This window comes from Apteryx mantelli, chromosome 3 (assembly GCF_036417845.1).
Source record: "Apteryx mantelli isolate bAptMan1 chromosome 3, bAptMan1.hap1, whole genome shotgun sequence".
Lineage (NCBI taxonomy): Eukaryota > Metazoa > Chordata > Aves > Apterygiformes > Apterygidae > Apteryx > Apteryx mantelli.
The window spans coordinates 74235634-74256720 of NC_089980.1; the positions used below are offsets into that span (position 1 = coordinate 74235634).

At 39.0% G+C, this 21087-nt stretch overlaps 1 protein-coding gene across 5 annotated transcripts in view; it reads right to left on the reverse strand.

The window, feature by feature from the left end:
- The window catches only part of PEX7 (peroxisomal biogenesis factor 7), a 51493-nt gene that overhangs the window by 8083 nt on the left and 22323 nt on the right, over window positions 1-21087 (reverse strand). For 3 of the 5 annotated variants that reach the window (XM_067293673.1, XM_067293672.1, XM_013959140.2), the window contains exons 8-9: window positions 19628-19683; window positions 5388-5487 (exon numbers count right to left, since the gene is read on the reverse strand). In XM_067293673.1, the coding sequence (XP_067149774.1) occupies window positions 5388-5487; window positions 19628-19683 (156 nt within the window). Of the gene's footprint in view, window positions 1-1742; window positions 1824-5387; window positions 5488-19627; window positions 19684-21087 lie in introns of all 5 variants that reach the window. The other 2 variants (XR_001294895.2, XR_010883749.1) reach the window with 1 other exon arrangement.

A 21087-nucleotide genomic window follows, 5' to 3' on the forward strand; every position in this document is an offset into this window, starting at 1 on the left:
ACTGACTGCATAACTTTAGTACCATCCTGGAGGAGGACCACAAGGAGAGATGAAGAAGTAGTACAGATAGTGAAAAAATTATAGCAGTGTGATAGTTGCAACAGCTGGGTAGAAGCTATCAGTTCCTTGGCAATTAAGTGTAAAAGATGAAAACAAATGGGCAAAAGACGGGTTTCTGCTTTTCTGTACATTTTCACAAGATGTAACTCCACTTTTATGAAAGATAGTTAACTCTTCTGGACCTGTGGAGGGAGCATGACTAATTTAAATTAATAGCAAAACAGCCCCACTGAAGACACAGTTTGCATTTATATTTGGCTGTGCTGGTTAAGCCAGCTTAAGGAGCCCTCTCCTGCCTGTTTGCTGTGCTGGCATAGCTAATGTGGTGCATTGCACAGGCTGCACATAGAGAACAGGTAGCAGAAGAAACCTGTACACCGAAACTTGACAGATGATCAAAAATTACTCAATAAAGACACAAAAATTTAGAACTAGTTTTCAGTTACCTTCAGGGGATACAGCTCAAGTGTATACAGTTTGGCTATGGCCTGCTTCCAATTAGTGAAAAATAATAGCTTTTTAAACTTCAGTGATACTGATGCCATAAGAAGGCTCATGATGCCATTGGTACTGCAATATTTCCTGGGATCAACAAACTTTTACTGATGCTACAAAGCAAGCATCTCTGCTCAGTTCTAACTGCCTTGGGCCAGGTGGAAGGAAAGAGGATGGACTGTGGTACAGAGACCATGTTCATGATACCCCGCAGCTTTAGGGAGAAGGAAGTAGAGACACAGTGAAGCTGGGTCACAAACAACAATGTCACGTGTAGCACAAGACCAGTGTCATGGGTACTACGTCAGTATCACCAGTTCCATGTTATTTGGTATCATGTGGTGATATCACCCATCACTGTCTCCAAATGCAGTACAGGAGAATTCTGGCCATGCCCTTTCTCGCATCAATACATCACAGAGTTCCAGGCACTTTGAAGAAATAAAAGAAATCAGTTCTGTGTGAAATAATCTACTTTGGTGGAATATCTACATGAGGAAGCACAGCCATACAGAGGACTAGGGAAAACACAAAGTTTGCCCTCCAAACCATGTTGACACAAACAGCTATTCAGAAGGCAAGCTTCCCACTCGTATGTATAATGGCCATCCAAATGACAAGCGCAATAAACAAATGAAGATCATGAGCGATTACCATTTGTGTTGTACACAAATTATTCTAAAATCTAGACTTAAACATGCATGCAGATGACAGGTGATGCTGAACTACAGAACTCAGGCCTGCTTTATCCTTGATGCAGGACAACTTTAATTTCCAAAGGGAACACCTCTGTACTGTATATTGTTAAAGCTCTGTTCTGACTGGCGTGACACTGATGTCTAATGTGTTCTTCATGTATCAAGTGTTCTAAGCCACTACCCCACTTGCCATCACTTCTGTTGAAAATCAGGTACTATTGCAATTTGGGAATGTCATTGTTCATAGAGTAAAAGTACAGAGCAACAGAAAGATTCCTCTCCTGTTCCCATTAAATGCTCAATCCTGCTCTCAGCAGCAAGGCAGAAAGCCTGGCTCAATGGAAAACATTCAGTTATACATTGCAGTGACTGCTTTACAAAGAGTTCAGAACAGATATGAGGAGTAGGCAGAGAAAGGTTTTCAGACCTTTCATAGGTCTGAAATGACCTATGAATACATAGTGTATTTTCAATTCTACATATACTCACTGAAATCATTTCAGTACCAAGACAAGAGGAAGTGAATGTTCACAGTAGCTGTACTTTTCATCTATCTCGTTGACAGGTTTCCTAAAAGACATTTAAAACTAATTCATGGCAAGTATATCACATTCAACATGCCACAAGCAAAAAAGTGGTTGCTTTTGAATAAAGCTGCCAAGATAACACCGAAAGAAATGGGGTCCATGCTTATATGCTGTAGGTAAGCACATCAAACTCCCAGTAAGTAGTAGGCCTAAATTTTATTTTAACTCATCAGAATGTTCACTGATCTCATACAGGGAAGGTAGATATCAGAAGAGAAATAAGAAATCCGTTAAACTACTGAATACTATTCCAATATTTGGTCTAGCATTATCAACTCCTAGAGAAGAATAATATACAGCTGATTATCATTTTCATACTTTCTATATATGCTATGCCTGTCTAGTGTATATAGCAAGCATCAAGTTTTGTTTTTCTTACCTCCAAACTTAACTTCGGGATAAAAAGTAATCATGTCTGGTTTAAAAAACTTTATAGTCTTAATACTGTTGACAAAGTAAATGGATTAATTCAGCTCATATTACTGTGTACCATTACAAATTTGAAAAGATTTTTGGTGTTCAGGTTTTGTCACTGTTCTTTCTGCTGTTCTTGCATCCCCACTCTGACTGAAAGTTGGAGCTTTGAGAATTTTCTTAGACACCCTACCTCACCAGCTCTCACATCAGCATCTTCAGTGTTATGGAGAAATACCTTGAACTGCATGGAACCATTTGTGTTGAATGCTTTGCACTGAAAAGGTACATTTCAATATGTACCTGAAAGTTTGTCAGTCACTGAAATTGCTATGAACCTGAGACAGCCATTATGGTGAAAAGAAAAAAAATCAACTTGATTTTACTAAAATGCAAAGCTTTCAGCAAAAGATTACATTACATAGAGGCAGATACCCCAAAATAGGTATCAGAATGTTAATTAAGCACCAAGGAGTTTTCTGTTTCATCTAGCTAATCCTTGCCTCCATGACCTGGGATCCATTCCTTATGACCAAATCTGTCTCCTACATGTTGCCTCCCCTTAGCAGGGCCCTGTACCAGCAGCAGCTTGCCTGCATGTACCTACTCTCTGCCTACAGATTCTGTTCAAACTTCAACCAATTCCACACAAATCAGATAATTAATCTGAGTATCTAATTTGAACACTTTTCCAAAAGTGCAGATTGCTTTTTCTTGACCTGTAAAAGACGCTTCAAAAATGCTGAAGTTCACTGGGCACAGCCCCCCAAATATCACCTGGATAGACAACAATAAAAATATCATTAAGAATGAAAGCAAAGGTTAAATGACCAGAATGGTACTCAATTTGACTATAAATGAATACCTTGTCTGTTATGAATATAATATCCTACATGCATGGCAGAGAGAAGCAGTTTGAATCTCAAGTCATAACTCCTTATAAAGCATACAATGAAATCACAAATCATACAAATACATGAAGGAGAATAATAAATGTGGCTGAGTATCAGGTCTTGATAGGGAGCAGACACGAAGGCAACCTGCATATTGGGAACAGGAACATATTTTAGGTAAATAATCCTTATTGAGATTATTGAATCAAAGTAGAAGCCACATAAAGGCTGCAAGGACTCAGACTGGAAGCAACTATTCAGTAGGTGTTCATTCTTTACCTTGTAATTATAGCTTGATTCTATCATGAGTTTTTTGGTTTGATTTTTTTTTAAGAGAACGTTTACAGTTTCCATTGCTGTGATATCCAAGTCTCGCAATACAATAAATTAACTCAATAGAAAACCCAGAGGAAAATTACAGTTTTTGCAGATGACAAACTTCTGCCTGGGAGGCACACCTGCATGCACTAAGTTTGGATATGTACCTTAGATTTATAGAGCGGTACCCACGCATTAAGTCCAACATAGGACTTGTAGAATTTCTGTGGGGGAAGAAAAAAAATACCTGGATGCATGAATGCCCTCATGCGGACAGGTATATACACCATCATTTTCCTTTTTCTAACATACAAATGCACATGAAGCTGTCTGCTTTGAATTCATTATCTATCATCAATGAGTACATTTATTCCGCTTTGTTCCAAGAAGGCCATTCCAGACATTGCAGTTACAAAAGAAGACAACATCCACTTAGCAGCAACTCAGAGTTTGACAGATCTATCACACAAAAAGAAGTCTTACTGAGCCAGACAGTCAGAAACACCATTCGCTGAGACCCGTTCTATAACACACAGTGCTCTTTTTCAACAGGCTTAGAATTAAAATGTAATCATATCCTTATTAAAAAGAAAAAAAAAAGAAAAATCCTGTTTTTGTCTTGTTCAAATCCATGGCAAAACTCACACCAACTTCATGGAAAGCTGAACTGGGCTCAGAGCATGCTGTGATGTAGCACTGTAACGTCCTGATGTACTACACTATTCCTGCTGCTCATTCTGGCTCCAGTTCAGCCAGAAAGTTAACTATGCACTCACTTGGGATGAAGTTTCAATCCCCCAGCAACTAGCCTTCAAGCTATTCTTGCCCTGCCCCAATGAAAAATAACTCGGGATTTTTTTCAGCCTTACAAGTTCCCTTATGTGGTTCACAGCATGGCCTCATGAACAGTTACCGCAGCACATTGGAGGCAGCAGAAGTAAGGGGAAGAAGCAAACAGGCAGGGAACTCTGCAAGCTGGTGCTGGTGCCAAGAATGGCTCCACATGCATTAAGCTAAGTATTTTGCCAAGCTGACACCTTCCTCCTGTGTCTCTTGATCAACAGCGGAAACCAGTACGGTTTTATTTTCTTTGCTTAGTTAGAATTTCATTGTAAATGTTGCAAGCCATTTTTATCTATGATAAAGAATTAATTTCACTATGAATTACAGCAGAATGTAGATGTGAATGATACCTGTGGCACATTAAATACTGGATGAGCTAAAGCTAATACAGAGACAGAACTTTCTGTGTGAAAATTATAGGCTTGTTGTTTTTAAAGCAAATAATTAACTCTATTTTTAGCTTCCTCCTGACTTTCTTGCCTGAAAAAAACAGTCCATACTAGAAACAACAATTCTTTGTTTACAAAACAAAAATAATTTTAAAAACAGAAGCACAGATAACCGGGTCCAAACACAAAGAGAATCCCACCCAAACCAGTACACAAATCAGTGTCCCTGCTAAAATGGGTTCTACCCATTCACATTAATAGCTGGAAGTTTTATAATTCTAACTACATATTAAGCATTTTCTAGTACTCCTGTTATTATGACAAACCAGGTCTAAGTACCAAGTGTGACGCTGGCAATGCTTAACTCACCTTTTTAAGTAGATGAAACAAAGCTCTGCATCTCAGCTTGGCATTTTAGATCCTTCTCTATTTTTCTTCTCTCCAAAACAAAACTACCTCACTTTCCCTGTGTTCACCACAGCTTTCAACTGTCTGATTTTGTAATTCTGTCTGTCCTGTCCTCCTCTCCTGCCCAACACAACTACTTCATAAATAAAAATGGGCCTGAAATGTGTTTTACTCAGTCAGCATTTAGCCAGACTCACTCGCAGAGGCTTTCTGCAGTCTTGTGGCTCTTCTTCAGGATCTCTATAATAGGCAAGTGAAAGGTAAATTCATCACACCTCTTACCTGACCACAGTTGTGAAGGCTCAAATCTAGTCCACATGTAAATTCTGTATGATGCTCAACAGTTTCCAGCAAAGGATTAGGCTTGGAAAAGTCCCAGAATCTATAGAAAGAGAGTATGAGAGAGAAAGAGAGAGAAATCAAACAAACCACAATTAAAGTAATTGAAAGGCCATTCTTAAAATATAATGCAGGATATTGACAAATCTGTTGCTGCCAGGATATTTTAAAAAGCAAACTCATCCACTTAGGAAATATAACTAATCAAATTCCTGCAAAGCCATCTGCTGATTTGCATAAATTAAATCTCACTGGGCAAAACTACGGTTTTTTCCCTGTTGCAGAAACCAAGATCAAAGTTGGCACCAAAGAGCAGCCTTAGGGACATTATTAAACAAAACAAAATGTAAGCTAGGATACTCTTGATAGCTGGGGAATTTTATCCCTGAAAGCTGTTAGCACAATTTATGTTTTTTCTCACTTTTTGGTATTGCTCCCTATGACATGTTTATTTACTGAAAATTATGAGTTCATTTATAGATATTGGTCACTCTTGTTTTCAGATTTGAGACAGTGCTTCTGTAAAACAAAATATACTATTATAATTTAATAATACGTTTGTATTACAAAGGTCAGTTAATTCCACTAATTTATATTTCAAAAATAAATTTTCCTTTCTAAGCTCAGTTGATATAAATACTTGGAAAATAGATTCCTGAAGTGCTCTACTTCTCCCAATGACTCCCCAGGTAGATGCACTGTTCATCAGTGCAGTTAACAACAAGGAGAATGGGTAAAAGAGAAGACAGGATGAAAGTATGAGGTACGAGAAATCTCAATTATGAAAAATGGATTCAGGAACAGAACTTTCAAATAATTATACACTGACAAGACACCATATTCTAAGGAAGACACCCAAAAACAAGATTTTATTTCTTGTTTTGGTTGTATAGTACAGCTTATTGAGAAGCCCACAGGCTGCAGAGCACAAGGCATTTTGTGAACTGGCAGCTGTAATTACATTCTCTGCATTTCAAATTTTCTCACAGTGGTCAATCATGCTTTAGTTTTTCTGTACCAATCATACCATAGCCTCTGGAGGTCTCTTTGCCTTACTCCCATTGGGGAAAGTGAGAATAATTAGTGAGAACAGTTCATTATCAGACCAACTACACCAAAAAACACTGTATATTCAAACAGCCAATTGAGGTAAAACAGCAAACAGTGCAGCCAACAGGGTTAGTTTGTTTAACGTGTAGATGTTATTTCCTTAATAAATAAGCGGAGTGATATCAGCACAATGGCTATGCCATAGCAACAACCCTCTTAACTTTTTCCTAGTACCGGAGGTCTAAGATAAACAGTTTATTTTGCAGGAGCAAAGAACAAAAGACCACCTCAGCACTTTCATCCTCACACGTCTGTTCATAAGATGGCAAGGAAACAAATCTTTTTATTTCTAAAAAATAGTGGTAGCCTTCTTACTATATTAGCTCTCTACTATCTCTTTTCAAAAGACAGATCTGCATAACTGAAAATTAAGATTAAAGGAGATAACTCCAGATCTATATGAATAGAAACTTAAAAGAGACTTTCTGATCAATTTTAAAAATAGAGTAAGGCAATTTGGTGTCTGTTGTATGATGTCATGTTTGCATAAAGTCAGAAGCAGCATACAGTTTAAGAGTAGTACAACTCCGTTCAAGTCCACAGACAGTATTGTGTCTGGAACCATTGTTTTGATTTAAAAATGCTCATTACTGAAAGACCAAAAACTTTACAATGTCAGGACTGAGAACCATTGACGCTAGCTTAGCAGTGGCTCTGACAGCAACTTACTGCAGTATGTAGTGAAAAAATGCTATTTGCAAGTCAGCTTCCAAACCTAACATGGAGTCAATACTATTTTGCTTTTGTCGCATTCTGAAGACTTAAAGCATAGCGCAGTGTTTCTGAGATAGCTTTTACCCCAGCAGGATAGCTATACAACAAAATGAAGATGCATTCACTGCACAAATACCTGTACTTGCATTACTTTAATTAGATCTACATGTTTGGCAGCATGAACTTCAATAGTGGGCTAGACAACCACTTACACTTCTAGGGTTCATGGTAGGTTTGTACCTCCTGTGCAGTCAGAGGCAGACCACCAAGACGGAACTGCCATTTTTACCCTTATTATATAGATTAAAACTAGCACCTACAACTACAGTCACATCTGCACTGACCACACAGACATCCCACAACCCACTTCTGAGTACATTTTCTTAAATGTTTTTTAGATAAATCTGTTAAAAGCAATGTAGGTTCACCTTTTCCTTCACTATTCCAAACTCTCACTTTTCCTAACAGGTTCTCATTCGTTTTCCATATATTTCACAAGCATTTTCTAAGTTGCATGAACATTGTAACTGGACTGCTTATTCTGAACAAGGTATTATATGAAGAGAACAGGCCTGGCTTCCTATGGATTTTGTACTTTGTCCCTCCCATAGCAATACCACAGAGATCCACTATCTTGCTATACCTCCTGTGTTCCGCTACCAAAACACTCTTACGAACCCCCAATATAGTTTCTCCTACCTATCTCCCAACCATGTCCTCCCCCCCACTCTACTCTTAGCTCCCACCCACGTCTCTTTACCACTGGTTGGGCAAAAGGCAGCATGTATGGTTTCAGGTCCCAGTGTACGCAGTAGTACAACATAGTACAACACATGTACTATTCCTGCATGCTGACTGGCTAGCCCGCAAGCCAAGCAGATTTGACAGGTGGTGAATTCCCAGTGTCTTTTGCTAAGGTAATGCTTTGGGTCTTTCTCTCTAGCATGAATTTCCATTATAATTGTATGAGCTTAGTGAATTTAGACTACAACCAAGTAGTTAAATTTTCAACAGGTTCCAAAGTTACTCAGGGAAATGATTTGGGGGAAATGGATAGATGGAAACACAGAGAATGCAACTCTCTGAGCCCGTTTCCTTCAGGGGGAAAAAAAAGAGTGTTCTGACAAATATTCATGCATGAAAGCTTTACTACTGCTTCTAGGTTTCATATAGAAGGTGTATTCATAGACTGCATTTTTAAGAGGACATGAATCAGCTAATTACATGCTGATTTCCATGCAAGCTCACATGAGCACTAACTCAAAGAGCAACACCAGCATACACATGCAACCAAATCAGACAGGCAAAGATCACAGTAGTATATGGATGTATCTAACCAGAAAGTTTTCAAGAACAACCCAAAACTCAAGGTTAGTTTACTTTACATGTCTATTTTACAATTTCTTCTCCTGTTCCCATTTTCTAATCCCCACTCAAAGCTAGCTACCTTTAAAAGGACAAGGTGGTCCTGCAAACTAAAAAAGCTTCTTTTAGAACAGAACTTAGTGTCAAATTACTTCCCGAATATAACCCAACTCAGGGCAATGCTGTTACTTCAGGCAATAACTGGAGACATCTAATTACTTCCACAATAATATCCTTAACAGATGACTTCATTACAGGATAATTTCACTAGTCTCATCATTATGAGGCAGCTCAGGTATGGAAGAAAGCCTTTATTCAAAGCATCATCTCCCAGAAGCATCGAAGAAAAGAGGAAGAATTGCTTGAGGGCCAAATCAAATGGAAGAGGATCCAAAAAAGTAATTTTGAAATAGGTTTTATTTTTGAGTTTACTCCAACAGCATAGTTCTTCTGTAAGGACTCAACTTATGTACTTTACTTTAAAACAATTATTGTTGAAATGTTAACTTTGTATTTTGTTTACCTCCTATTTACTGTATGGGAAAACAAAGCACATCACTTACACAACTATAGGACCCTACTCTAATGGAACTGCAATTACACCACTGGCTTCTCTTATTACATATCTGAGTTGATGTTATGACAATGAAATTCAATGCAAACATTTTTCTATATGGTAGAACAGCAGACTACAAGTTGTGTTTGCTTCAGTTCTTCAGCTACAATACAGTATAGGACAACTTTTAAGAAAACTTGTTATTAGACTTTATAACATCCCTTCTGCTTTTGAAGATTTTTCAAATTCACAAGGCTTACCAGCATCTTTAACACTCCCTTCCAAATACAGATTTAAGTATAATTCTCCTCTCCAGCATGTGCTTAAACCCAGTCTATCTGAGAAAACATTTGTATCATTATTGTATTAAGGTACCAGCCAAAGATCCTAAACCAGAAACAGGGTGCCCAATAAAACAGGGTATACTAACAAGATGAAGATATTCCTCCTCACTAAAAACTTCAATCTGACTTAAGAAATGCAAGTGAGAAACTCCATTTAAATGAGTAAGTGACTTCTCTAGTACTTTTAGCTTCAATACAAGTCAATACAAGGTGCAGCCCAAGATGCAGCATCATGTGCTACTCTAATCTTGAGGGGACAAAGGCATGAACCTCTATGAGCTGGCTTGCGTACAATATTAACAACCTTCTGGACTGTTATGAGTAATGACAGCTTCATTGCTGCTGATACACAATAATTTAATTGTAGCTATAGCAGCCAACATTATTCTGCTTACTCTTCATTCCCTGATTTCTCCCCAAAGTATGAATTAAATAAAAGAGGATGCAAAACCTTAACTTAGGGACATATATGGTCTTATCAGAGCTTCTAGTTTTTAATTCCCCCATCCCTTAGTATCCCAATTCTAGATCGGAGCTTCAGTTCACCACTTTGACTCATGCCCTACTCTTCATCAAACACTGGGAGAGGCATGTTGGCTAAAAATGGTAAGTTAGATGACTGAGAAATACAGAAGTGGGTGTCACTGGCACACAAAATACTGTAGGTATGTGTTCTCTCTCTCAATACTTCCGTTTCCTCACATGGCCATAAAAAACACTAGGTCTATCTTTCATAAAGACAGAATACATTTTATAGAGAAAGATTTACACATATTTATATGACAAGCTGAAAAATAGCAGCTACAAAACCAAAAAGTAGAAGGGGTTATTTAGAAGCAAAAAGGATGCAGTTTCCACAAGTAAATTATTCAGATGCTGCCATAGGTAAATTTTCACTGCTTGTAAGTATTAATTGCTAATATTTAACAATGCTTAGAAAAACAGGCCTCTTTATTAAAAGAAATGAAGAAAAAAATACATATACCACCTTACTGTATTTTTCAACAATGTTATATTGCTATTCATAGCACCAGAAATTCTGTTTTCATAGATGAAAGATGCCATTCTATTTATGAGGTTGAACAATTTGGTAAGTGGCTTCTGCAGCCAACATTTTCCTAATTTTAAGAGAAATTCCATCTCATAATACTTATTTCAAAGAAAATGAGCATATGCAGGCAGGAAAATGCCAGTGAATTGATAAAATGCAAGAACTTTGACATGCATTTATATGTCAAAATATTTACTTCAACATTGCAATTCTTGTTTTAATTCTTGTTTTTTTAAGGAAAGATACGAAAGAACAGATATGCTTTAGACTGTGGTGTATGAATAATTTCTACTGACTCTATAGTTGCAGAAAACAGTTAAATCATAACTGAAAAGTTATAACCAGTTTTGAACTAGGTTAATTTTAAAACATCAGATGTAATGCCCAAATTTCTGCCTACTACTAGCAACTTTGCTATCTGTAAGACTTTTTATAATGCTGCAGGAGCTACCATCAACTTAGACATTCAAATTAACAGGTTCTTCTGCTGCAGAGTTTTCAGTTTCACTCTGGAAAACATCAGTGACAAGTATCTATTTAGTTCAGCGGGGAGACATTTTCTAGTTAAAAAAAAAGAGCAAATTAAAAACACTTTTTCTAGCTTAAAGAAAAAAAAAGAAGACAAAGATAATTAGCTAAAGTGAAAAACAGTTCCTTTTATAAAAAGTATTATTTCAGAAGTTCTGAAGTTTTCTTTGTGATTTAAGTTACTGAACTTTTTCAGAGCAATAGACAGCTAGAAAAAGTGGTTTACCTTGAAGCATCTCACAGAGATGATGTATAGTATAGAAAGACTTTCAATAAAAATTGTCTCAGGCAAACTCAGAGGCAAGCTTCTGTGAATATATTTCAAGATCTGGCCTGATACCAACTTAGTGGAGTTCTTTAATTTATCAAATTTTCTGTTTAGATTTTGGTGAGCACTGTCTGTGCCTAATGCACTCAGGTTTTTTTATACTGAGAGAGTCCAAAAACATAAAATAATGATTTCAGTAAGAGCTAACATTGAAGGTCTTTCGAACTGAATTTTGATAGATGTAAAGTTTATGAACATGCATGCAGATGTAAGCAAGTCCTGGAAATGTTAGTGTTTTTTGTACATTTCCTGGTATTTTAATCATTCATTTGTACTAAAACTGATCTTTAATCAACTTTTTTTTAATTAACTTTTTCAAAGAGTAAGGAAATGGTATAAAAAATTTTGTCTTGATGAGGCACCTACTAGACATGGGTTAAGCCCAAGTGATTATACCCAAGCATGTAAAAATCAAATTCAAATCCATAACCTCTTTATTCTTACCCCCCGCCCCCAGTCTGAAGTTGGAATGTGAACCACTTTATTTTTTCAGTAGTTTGACTGTAGGGCAAACATGCAATCATTACTTAGAAAGAATGAAGCTAAATGTTTTAAATTTTGATTTCAATTTACTCTTTTTTTTTCTTTTGATTGACAGTTGTAATTATATACCAAATTAACTGATCTACCTGAAACAAACAAAAACTCTGGCCCTTACATTGCAGTGTGGTCATTTCATCTCACTAGGACTTTTTTTGTTTAGTTTAACTAGAAAACTTTAATATCTTTTAAGTTTGCAGAGATTAAAAAGTAAGCTATGATGTATCCAGTTCTCTACTGTATGTTAATTCTTACAGGCAATTCTGAGGTTCAGACAGAAATGCTTAAAAATAAGAGGACCGTATCATAAATAAGTTATTTTAATAGCATTGCCTGTACCAATTAATGTGTTTTTAAAGGATGCCATGCCATACTGTTCTACAAATTACTAATTTGCTCTTTAAAATTTAAACTGACAACAACTTCTTTGAGAATAGACATCTAAATACAACTATAAAGTGTCAAGACTGAATCTAGTGTAGAATTATCAGCCATTTGAGGAACAGATATCACGGGCATAGAGTATACTTTCTTATAAGTTTTTTTTAATATTCTCACTTTCTCCATTCCAGTCATCACCCTGAATTTACCCTCCCGTACTCTTTCCTTTTTGTGCTCCTCAAGCATTTTTAGAACAGTCATTTGTTGATATGAAAGGGATAAGGAGAGGGGAGAATCAAACTGATATCATGGACCTCTGGAATTTTATACATTTGATTCTCCCCGAATCGAAAAGGCTCTTTGTTGTCACACTAGTCTTTGGGAGGGGAGTGCAACTAATGTGGTTGCACTCCCCTCACAAAAAGTCCTAAACAAGTTTATTCAAGCAATGCTATACATCAGTCCTTCCTTATCTGTGAAATGCACCACACTGCTGAAGCAGCAATACATTACAGGTGAAGTGAGAAGCCCAAGCAAATAAGCTGTAGAACCTATGCTGACTTCTTGCAAAACCAGGGGAGCGTGGGAACCAGAGGCAGATTGGAGGACAAAGTAACGTCAACAGAGTGGAAAGCTGAGTGTGGGTGTGTGTGCGTGTGCATGTGTGTGCACGTGTGTACGCATCTGTATGTGCACATGGTAGAGCTATAACATAATCAGAGCATTTATATTCTTTAAAAGAGATGTTCCCAAAGTGTTGTGGTGACAAGTTCTCCCACTTATATAGAGTATTTTGCTTGTGCTACCTTTTTTGAAGACTTTCACTTGGCTTTCCAATGCCAAAACCAGTAAGTAACAGTTTTTTAAAACTGCTAAAAAAAACAAAAAAAAACCCTCCATCCCTTCAACTATGATTCCTCTGCCTCTGGTCAGTGCAAGTAATTGTTTGGACAGAAAAATAATGCCTACAGTAAAACATGGTATTTTGTGAAAAGGTCTTCATGATTTTCATTTCCAGACACCATAGTATATGAGCTAGGAGCTCTCCTCATCTTTACTGACAGTTCTCACCGATGAAATGTCAGAGCTGAAATTGTACTAGATTTCTGTACGGCATGAAGTGCATTATTGTCAGACTTGAAGGATATACTTGCTGTCAAAAATGGGAAGAGTATGAGGACACAATAAAATCACTTTAATACATCAGCAATTTATTACTGTGATTATTAATCTTACTGCTCAGACAAGGCCCCTGGAAGAAGCCAATCCCTGCTTTTTTAACTTGGACCTAGAAGCCTTCTGAGAAACCATACTCTGCAAACTAGCTGGCACTGTATCAGTAAAAAATGTTAGGTAAGATCACATAAATAACATTGCACAGACCACCATGCAGTATTTCACAAGAAGTGCATTTTAGGCATAAATGAAATTAAGCACTTTATATAAGACAGAATGCTGATACAGCACTCTATAAGGTTAGATGTGTGGACAGCACAGCACTTACACTCTCAGGCTTCTGGCACCAACCACAGAACAGGAGTATCACTGGCAAGGCACTACTCCTCAATGCATTAAGCAAGAGAATAACAATTAGCCTAAGCTTAGGAAGAGGCTCTACAGCACTTATATGTTTTACTGAAACAATGACATGCCTATAGGCGACATGAGTATTACATTAGCTCACCATCCAGTTCTAATCTACAAGAGAAGGGCATGATTTTTGAAAGGAACAAGCCCATGCAGAGAATGAAAATTTAAAGAAGAGACTGTACTGTTAAACTCACTGATTTACCATTGCCTCCTCACCTTCCCCATCTTCCCTGAGGAACGTGATCTATTGCAGCCCTCCAGTCATGCAAGCTGTCCCACCACGTCTCTATAACCCCTATGAAGCCATAGCTCTGCAACTGCACATGGATTTCTCATTCCCCCTGTTTGTTTCCCCTACTGCATGCATGTGTCATGCTGCTTTCACAGGGAAAGTGCAAGAGCCTCTGACATTATGCTGTTTCCCAGACACTTCTTCACTGACCATCATCATCACTTCTCTTCAAGTTATGGTAATACTTCTCCGACATACCTAGTTTGAAGTCCTCCTCACTAGGTTAGCAAGCCCACTTAGCAAAGACATTCTTGCCCTACTTTGTCAGATGGGTCTCCTGCCTGCCTCACTGTGCTCACTGTTCAAGAGAGCCCTGTGGTTGTAAAGGCAAAGCCCTACTTCTGATACCAGCCATGCAGCCAAGTACTGACCAGCTGGATATGTCTTTCCCACTCACAGGATCCTCTCAGAACTGAGGAAAACATTACCTGGGCCTCCAGACCCATGTAGCCACTGTCAATACATTCACAGCCACCCCTGTAACACTAGGGCCCATACAGATAAGCAGAAAAAAAGCCATGTTCTGAGGACTGGACAAGCCATAGCAGTCTCTCCACAGCCTCCTGGATCTTGGTCCACAGGAGGCAACAAACTTTCCAAAACATCAAGTTGGGCTGGCAGATAGATGCTTCCAATCCCCACAGGAGGGATTCTCCAGTGACTATTACCCACTTCTTCCTCTTTGTGAAGACACTTGATTCAGATGCAGCTGACTGACATCTCCCCAGATTGAGCTTGTTCCTGCTCACCTATTCCCAGGACACTAGACCTGTTCTCTAACTGCAAATCTGAAAGTGGAGAAGGAGCCTGTGTTGTATTGCCAAAAGTAACAAGTTTCCAGCCTCCCCCATCCCATCTTGGTGGGGGGAGCATCCTCTGCTTCTTGAAGCATAGTCTCTAGTTGTCCCTCATTCCTTGAACTGCGGGACCTTGGAAAGGTCTCTAAGAAGACCCTGTCAATCTTGTGTTTATGTTCCTTGATGATATGTAGTCTGCTCACCTCCTCCTGCAGCAACCTTCACCTTAGTGAACAAGAACATGTCTCCAACAGGCAAGGTCACCATCACCCCCAGCTCCAAAGGGAGTCACCAGGCACTCCCTGCAGCCTGAGACCTGGAAGGCAACACCCTCCCCCAGAAGTGCGGTACAGGTTTAGGCCTCTGATGTGCCAAGGACAATTGCTTCAGCAATTGTCTTCCTGTGGCATGTCACCCATCATCACTGCACAGTCTCAAGCAGTCCCACGGTGTCTAGAGCAGAGTTTCTGAGCCCCTTTGCAGCCCTGCATGTTTGTTCACTCACTCTGGGAGCTACACTCCTGCCTACCAGTTACACAGCTGCTCCCAAAACTGCATAGGTGCTTGGCACTGTCTGTTCAGCCCTCAGTTAAAGAGAAGAGCTGTAGGCACCCCCTAATCAGGACACAGCAAACAGAAACTGTCTGCTGGCAGCAAAAGCTTCCAGAAGCTAACTCTCACTGGCAGCAATTTCTCAGTCTCCAGAAGTTCCCATCATAAGATAGCATATCTTAATGCAATGGAAGAAGGAGGGAGGGCTGGCTTGATTCCCAGCTTTCTCAACTCCTTCTTCCTAGCACAACACTCCTGGCACTGCCCTGACCTCAAGTCCCTCTCCGTAATGCTCAGATACCCACTGGTCTTTCCATATCCATGAATTGCCATATCCTCACAACTTCCTCCTCCCCTCACTCCCAAATTTCCTGCATCGCCTCTCATACCTTCACCAAAAGCAGAATGCCACACTGCCCAGGACATGGAAGGGCAGGTCCAAAGCAGAGTGCCACTGCTACCCAGCAGGTGCTTGTTCAATCAGCACATGATCCCTGGCTGGCCTCAAGCTGACCAGAAGAGTAGCTAAGAGGCAAATGCATCTCTTGACTCCTAGACTTCCACCTGCTCAGCAGGCCACCAGCCCAGTAGCAAAGCAAGCACAACAAAACAGGCCACTTCTTTTGCCTATGTAAGGCAGCAGGCCAAAGGATTTGTGTGGCCACAAGAATCCCACATGCTATCTGTTACCCAGGCCCAAGCTAAAGATGAACATGCCTGTCTGTGAACAAGTTCTGCTTATTTTCAGACTCAAACTTCAACAAAGTACATCAAGACCGACCATGACATTAACAGCCTGTTTCATAAGCGGTGAAACTCCTGAATGTAACTACCATGGGTAAGGCTAAGTGTCTTTCAGCTGGCAGCTGAATCATAGTCACAGGGACCAGGTCCAGCCACTCTTAAAGAAATGCTGCCTTGACCCAGTCATCAAGATCACAGAAAATATTCCCATGCTGTGCTTTCTAAAAAGATATACGAAGATAACTGAAGCACAACTTTTTAACTGAAAACTCTTTTACCTTTATTATCTGATAAATAATAAGATGAAAAAAAAGAGATTGGAAGTTTGCAAACATTATAGTTTATAAAAGAGGAATGGGATTGAGACACCAAAACAGGTGCACAGAACCTTTTAGCAGAAAACTCCACAAAAAAATAAACATACTAAAATTACAAATTCAATATTATAAACACAAACTAATGGGAACAACGATATAGCTGATTTAAGTATGACAACTCAAATGATTAATGTTATATTCCTGGTTAATTTCTTTCACATTCAGAGCACATATGTTTTGAATTTTGAACACAGGAAATTGAGTTGTGGCTTCCAGAGCTCTATTGTCTAATGTATAACAAAACACTTTGGTACTTTTGTTGCCTAGGGCAAAACAGTAATATACTTGCTGCAGGAAATCTAATTTTTAATCATTTATCTTAATGGTTCTGAGTGTGGGATTTTACATTTAATAAAACCATTATTCCCAGGTGAAAGGTGCTTTACAATGTAAATAAGCTAATGGTGTACCCCAGGTGTCAAAACTGGGTACAATATTGTTCAACTTATTCATCAGTGACCTGGATGAAGGGACAGAGTGCACCCTCAGCAAGTTTGCTGAGGATACAAAACAGAGAGGAGTGGCTGATCCACCAGAGGGCTGTGCTGCCATTCAGAGGGACCTCGACAAGCTGCAGAGACAGGCAGAGAGGAACCTCATGGCGTTCAACAAAGGGAAGTGCAGAGTCCTGTATCTAGGGAGGAATAACCCCAGGTACCAGTACAGGCTGAGACCTGACCTACTGGAAAGCAGCTCTGCCGAGAAGGACCTGGGAGTGCTGGTGGACACCAAGTTAAGCATGAGGCAGCAATGTGCCCTTGTGGCCAAGAAGGCCAATGGGATCCTGGGCTGCCTTAGGAAGAGCATTGCCAGCAGGTCGAGGGAGGTGATCCTCCCCCTCTACTCAGCCCTGGTGAGGCCACATCTGGGCAACTGTGTCCAGTGCTGGGCTCCCCAGTACAAGAGAGACACAAGCTCCTGGAGCAAGTCCAATGAAGGACTAGGAAGATGATGAAGGGCCTGGAGCATGTCTCCTATGAGGAAAGGCTGAAAAAGCTGGGCCTGTTCAGCCTGGAGAAGAGAAGGCTGAGGGGGGATCTCATCACTGTGTTTAAATATCTGAAGGAGGGTGTAAAGAGGATGGGTCCAGATTCTTCTCAGTGGTGCACAGCAATAGGGTGAGAGGCAACAGGCAGAAACTGAAACATAGGAAATTCCGTCTGAACATAATGAAAAACTTCTTCATTGTGAGGATGACTGAGCACTGGAACAGGTTGCCCAGAGAGGTTGTGGAGTCTCCACCCTTGGAGATATTCAAAAGCCATCTGGACGCAATCCTGGGCAACCTGCTGCAGGTGACCCTGCGTGAGCAGTGGGGTTGGACTAGATGATCTCTAAAGGTCCCTTCCAATCTCAACCGTTCTGTGGTTACGTAGACACAGACATACCGCCAGTGAGATTTTCTACTGTACAACTGCAATGGTTTAGAGATTTGCTTTCTCATCAGTGTAAATTTGAACTGGGGAGTTTGGCATCCTACCCTAGGAACAGATGCAACATCAGTCCCTGAAATGTAAGCATTTTTGTATGCCTCAACCATAGATCTCTAGGCATTTTTTAAAACGCTTCTTTGGGGAAAAAAGCGTCTCTCCTTCCTGTTTGTATTTCCAATAAGTTTATCAGCTGGTTTTGAGACGATAACACACTTGTCAAGAAACAGAGAGAAGGAGATAACTTGTTTCATCTAGCAGACAATAAAAACTCACGTTAAAGACAAGTTGGTAAGGACTGGCTCTTTCAAGTCAGTGAACTAAGAGATTTGTACCTCAATTTTTTCTCCACCATCAGGTTCAGAAACTCTTCATGGACAAGTAAAACTATCACTAGATTGGATCAAGAGCCCAGATAAAGAGGGAGTATTCCAGCTCTACCAGTCTTTGAAAAAGTTTTTTCAAAATATACGGGATTCCTACGAAGTGTAGAACACTAACTTCGTATTGTAATTATACATCATATTATGGCACTTACTATTGAGACACATACACAGGCACTGAGAGTCTCAACAGTTTGCAAAGGTGTGGATTAGCTGTAGATAGACAGCTAGTATGTTAAAGCAAAACTAGTACAGAGCACATACAGTGTTGCTTATTACTTGTGCTGCCGTCTTAGCAAGGTTTCCCTTAGGAAACAGAACCTTTCTGTGCTGTCAGACCACTTATGACGCAACCAGAGGTTGCATTAATTGGGATGATTTGGGCAAGTGTTATAACTTTGCTGTCGCTTGTGAAGGCAAGAGGGCTTCTCCTGTTTATAAGCGTACTGCCTACCATATTCAGTCCATGTTACAAGACTAAAATGTAGATCAAAGCATGTAACTGAAATATTCAGGAATGTACTTCATAGTGTATTGACTTATGACACTGTATATCCTAGAGAAGTCTTACTACAAAGTCAGACCTCTTTATTAAATCAGCTCAATCATAAAATCCTCTGTAGCAGTATCAGATTTACTTGGCAGCCAGGGGAACTTGCTGAAGAACTTCACACATACTGTGGAACAATACTAAAGCTTCCTCAGATACAGACAGGAGGAAAACTTCATAAAAGGTTTAAATAAAAATGAATCATAGAAACATATATTAAGTCACTCATCTATATTCATTTAAGAGGTTATTACCTTCTTATCAGAGACTATCACAGCTGGACACAGATACATTCAGCAGAATGATGGGCAGAGGCTTACAAAAATTATCTGTCAGAGCAGATATCATTCAGACGGGTGACTGAGCTAGCCTTTAAGCCTTTAACCCATGCATTTGCAACACAGCTTATAAAGAGAGAAAACATCTGATAGCAACATTAACTGCAGTTCAGTATGTCCACCCTAGAACTGTTCTCTATTGTAAGCCACATTAAAATAGATTTATCATTAATATAGATTACTTGTTTTTATGCAATAAAAAAACTACTGTACCTTACAGTAAAATCATAGGAGCAAGAGGCCAATAAAGTTGCATGGAATGGTGAAAACTGCAAGAAAACAAAACAGAACAACTTTTAAAGTATAAACATTGTGAACATATTCAGAGACTTCTTGAGAGCAGAAAGTTACTGAAGTTTAACTAGTTAAACCGTCTTGGTAGGTTCCATTTCATGCCGCAATAGAACAGACTACTTCAATAAAACAAATTTAGCCACCATGTTTCTAATCACAGGGAATGCCCTATGGGATCCTGGCTGTGTTTGATTTAAGCAACTCTGCTGTAAAATTAAGATGTTTTAGGACAGTCATATAAATGGTCATTAAATTCTGCTTTTGGCTGAAAATCTGAGTATCATTTCATTATATAAAGAAAGTTTCAGTAAAGCTGTGTGACCAGTTTATTTTTCCAGCTCAGTTAGTGGGATGCACTTAAATTGAGCCATACTGCAGAGAACTTAGGATTTATTTTATTGGCATCAATTCCATGTGCTAAAATTCTGAAATTACTTAAGGAAACGGGAAAATTTGAGTTAAGTTGGAAAGCCTAACTTTACAAGTTAATCTTTGTAAAACTTTACAAGCATTCCCAGCTAAGGAAGAGAAGAATTTTCATTATTTTGCTTTTTTTATCCCTAAACAACAAATCAAAGAGAAGCAAAGAGCACTGAAAACCGCAGTTCCTACAAAACTACAAAGTAAACTAACAAGCCCAAGAAGAACTCAATCTAAGATCATAGGACTGAGACCTGTTCAAGTTCCTACAGATGCAGAGCTTACTTGCAACGCAATTCTTAATCCCCACCAAGTCTGCTGACAGACTTACCTTGCCTGCAGCAGAACTGAGGGGAATATATGCTTGAATTCTAAACTCTAGATTTCCTACAATTTTTCTGCAGGAAAAAATCACAACAAAACACTTTTTTCTTCTGCACCTTAGAAGTATGAATAATAAACAGGAGGAAGCCTGAGGGGCAGCACAAATCAACAGCACATTTCCCACATACTCCTTCTTTGCATCTTTGTTCTCATAGCTTCTGATGAAGCAAAATGATCTTGTCAGAGCTGAAGAGCAGTAGTGTCATTAAGCTTAAATATCCTAGCATCTTACCTAATACAACTCTAACAAAATACTTAGGAGGAGTGCTACACACATAAGTTAAAAGAATTTGGGTAATGCTTTTCTGCTACAAAGAAAGAGACTTTAAAAACTTTGTTCCGCTTAACTGCAAGGTATTATGACTATCATTTGACCAGTTTTACATAGACAAAGGAGACCAACATATCATCCAGCCTGACCTCCAGTATTTCACAGATCACTCATCCAAGAATCTTTTTAAGTAAACCCAAAGACTGTAACTAAATTTCAGTATATGAGACCGAAGACAGCAGAGAATAAAAGACACCAAAATGCACCAACGCCAAAATCTCCTGCAAAGGGCTCCAAATGATCT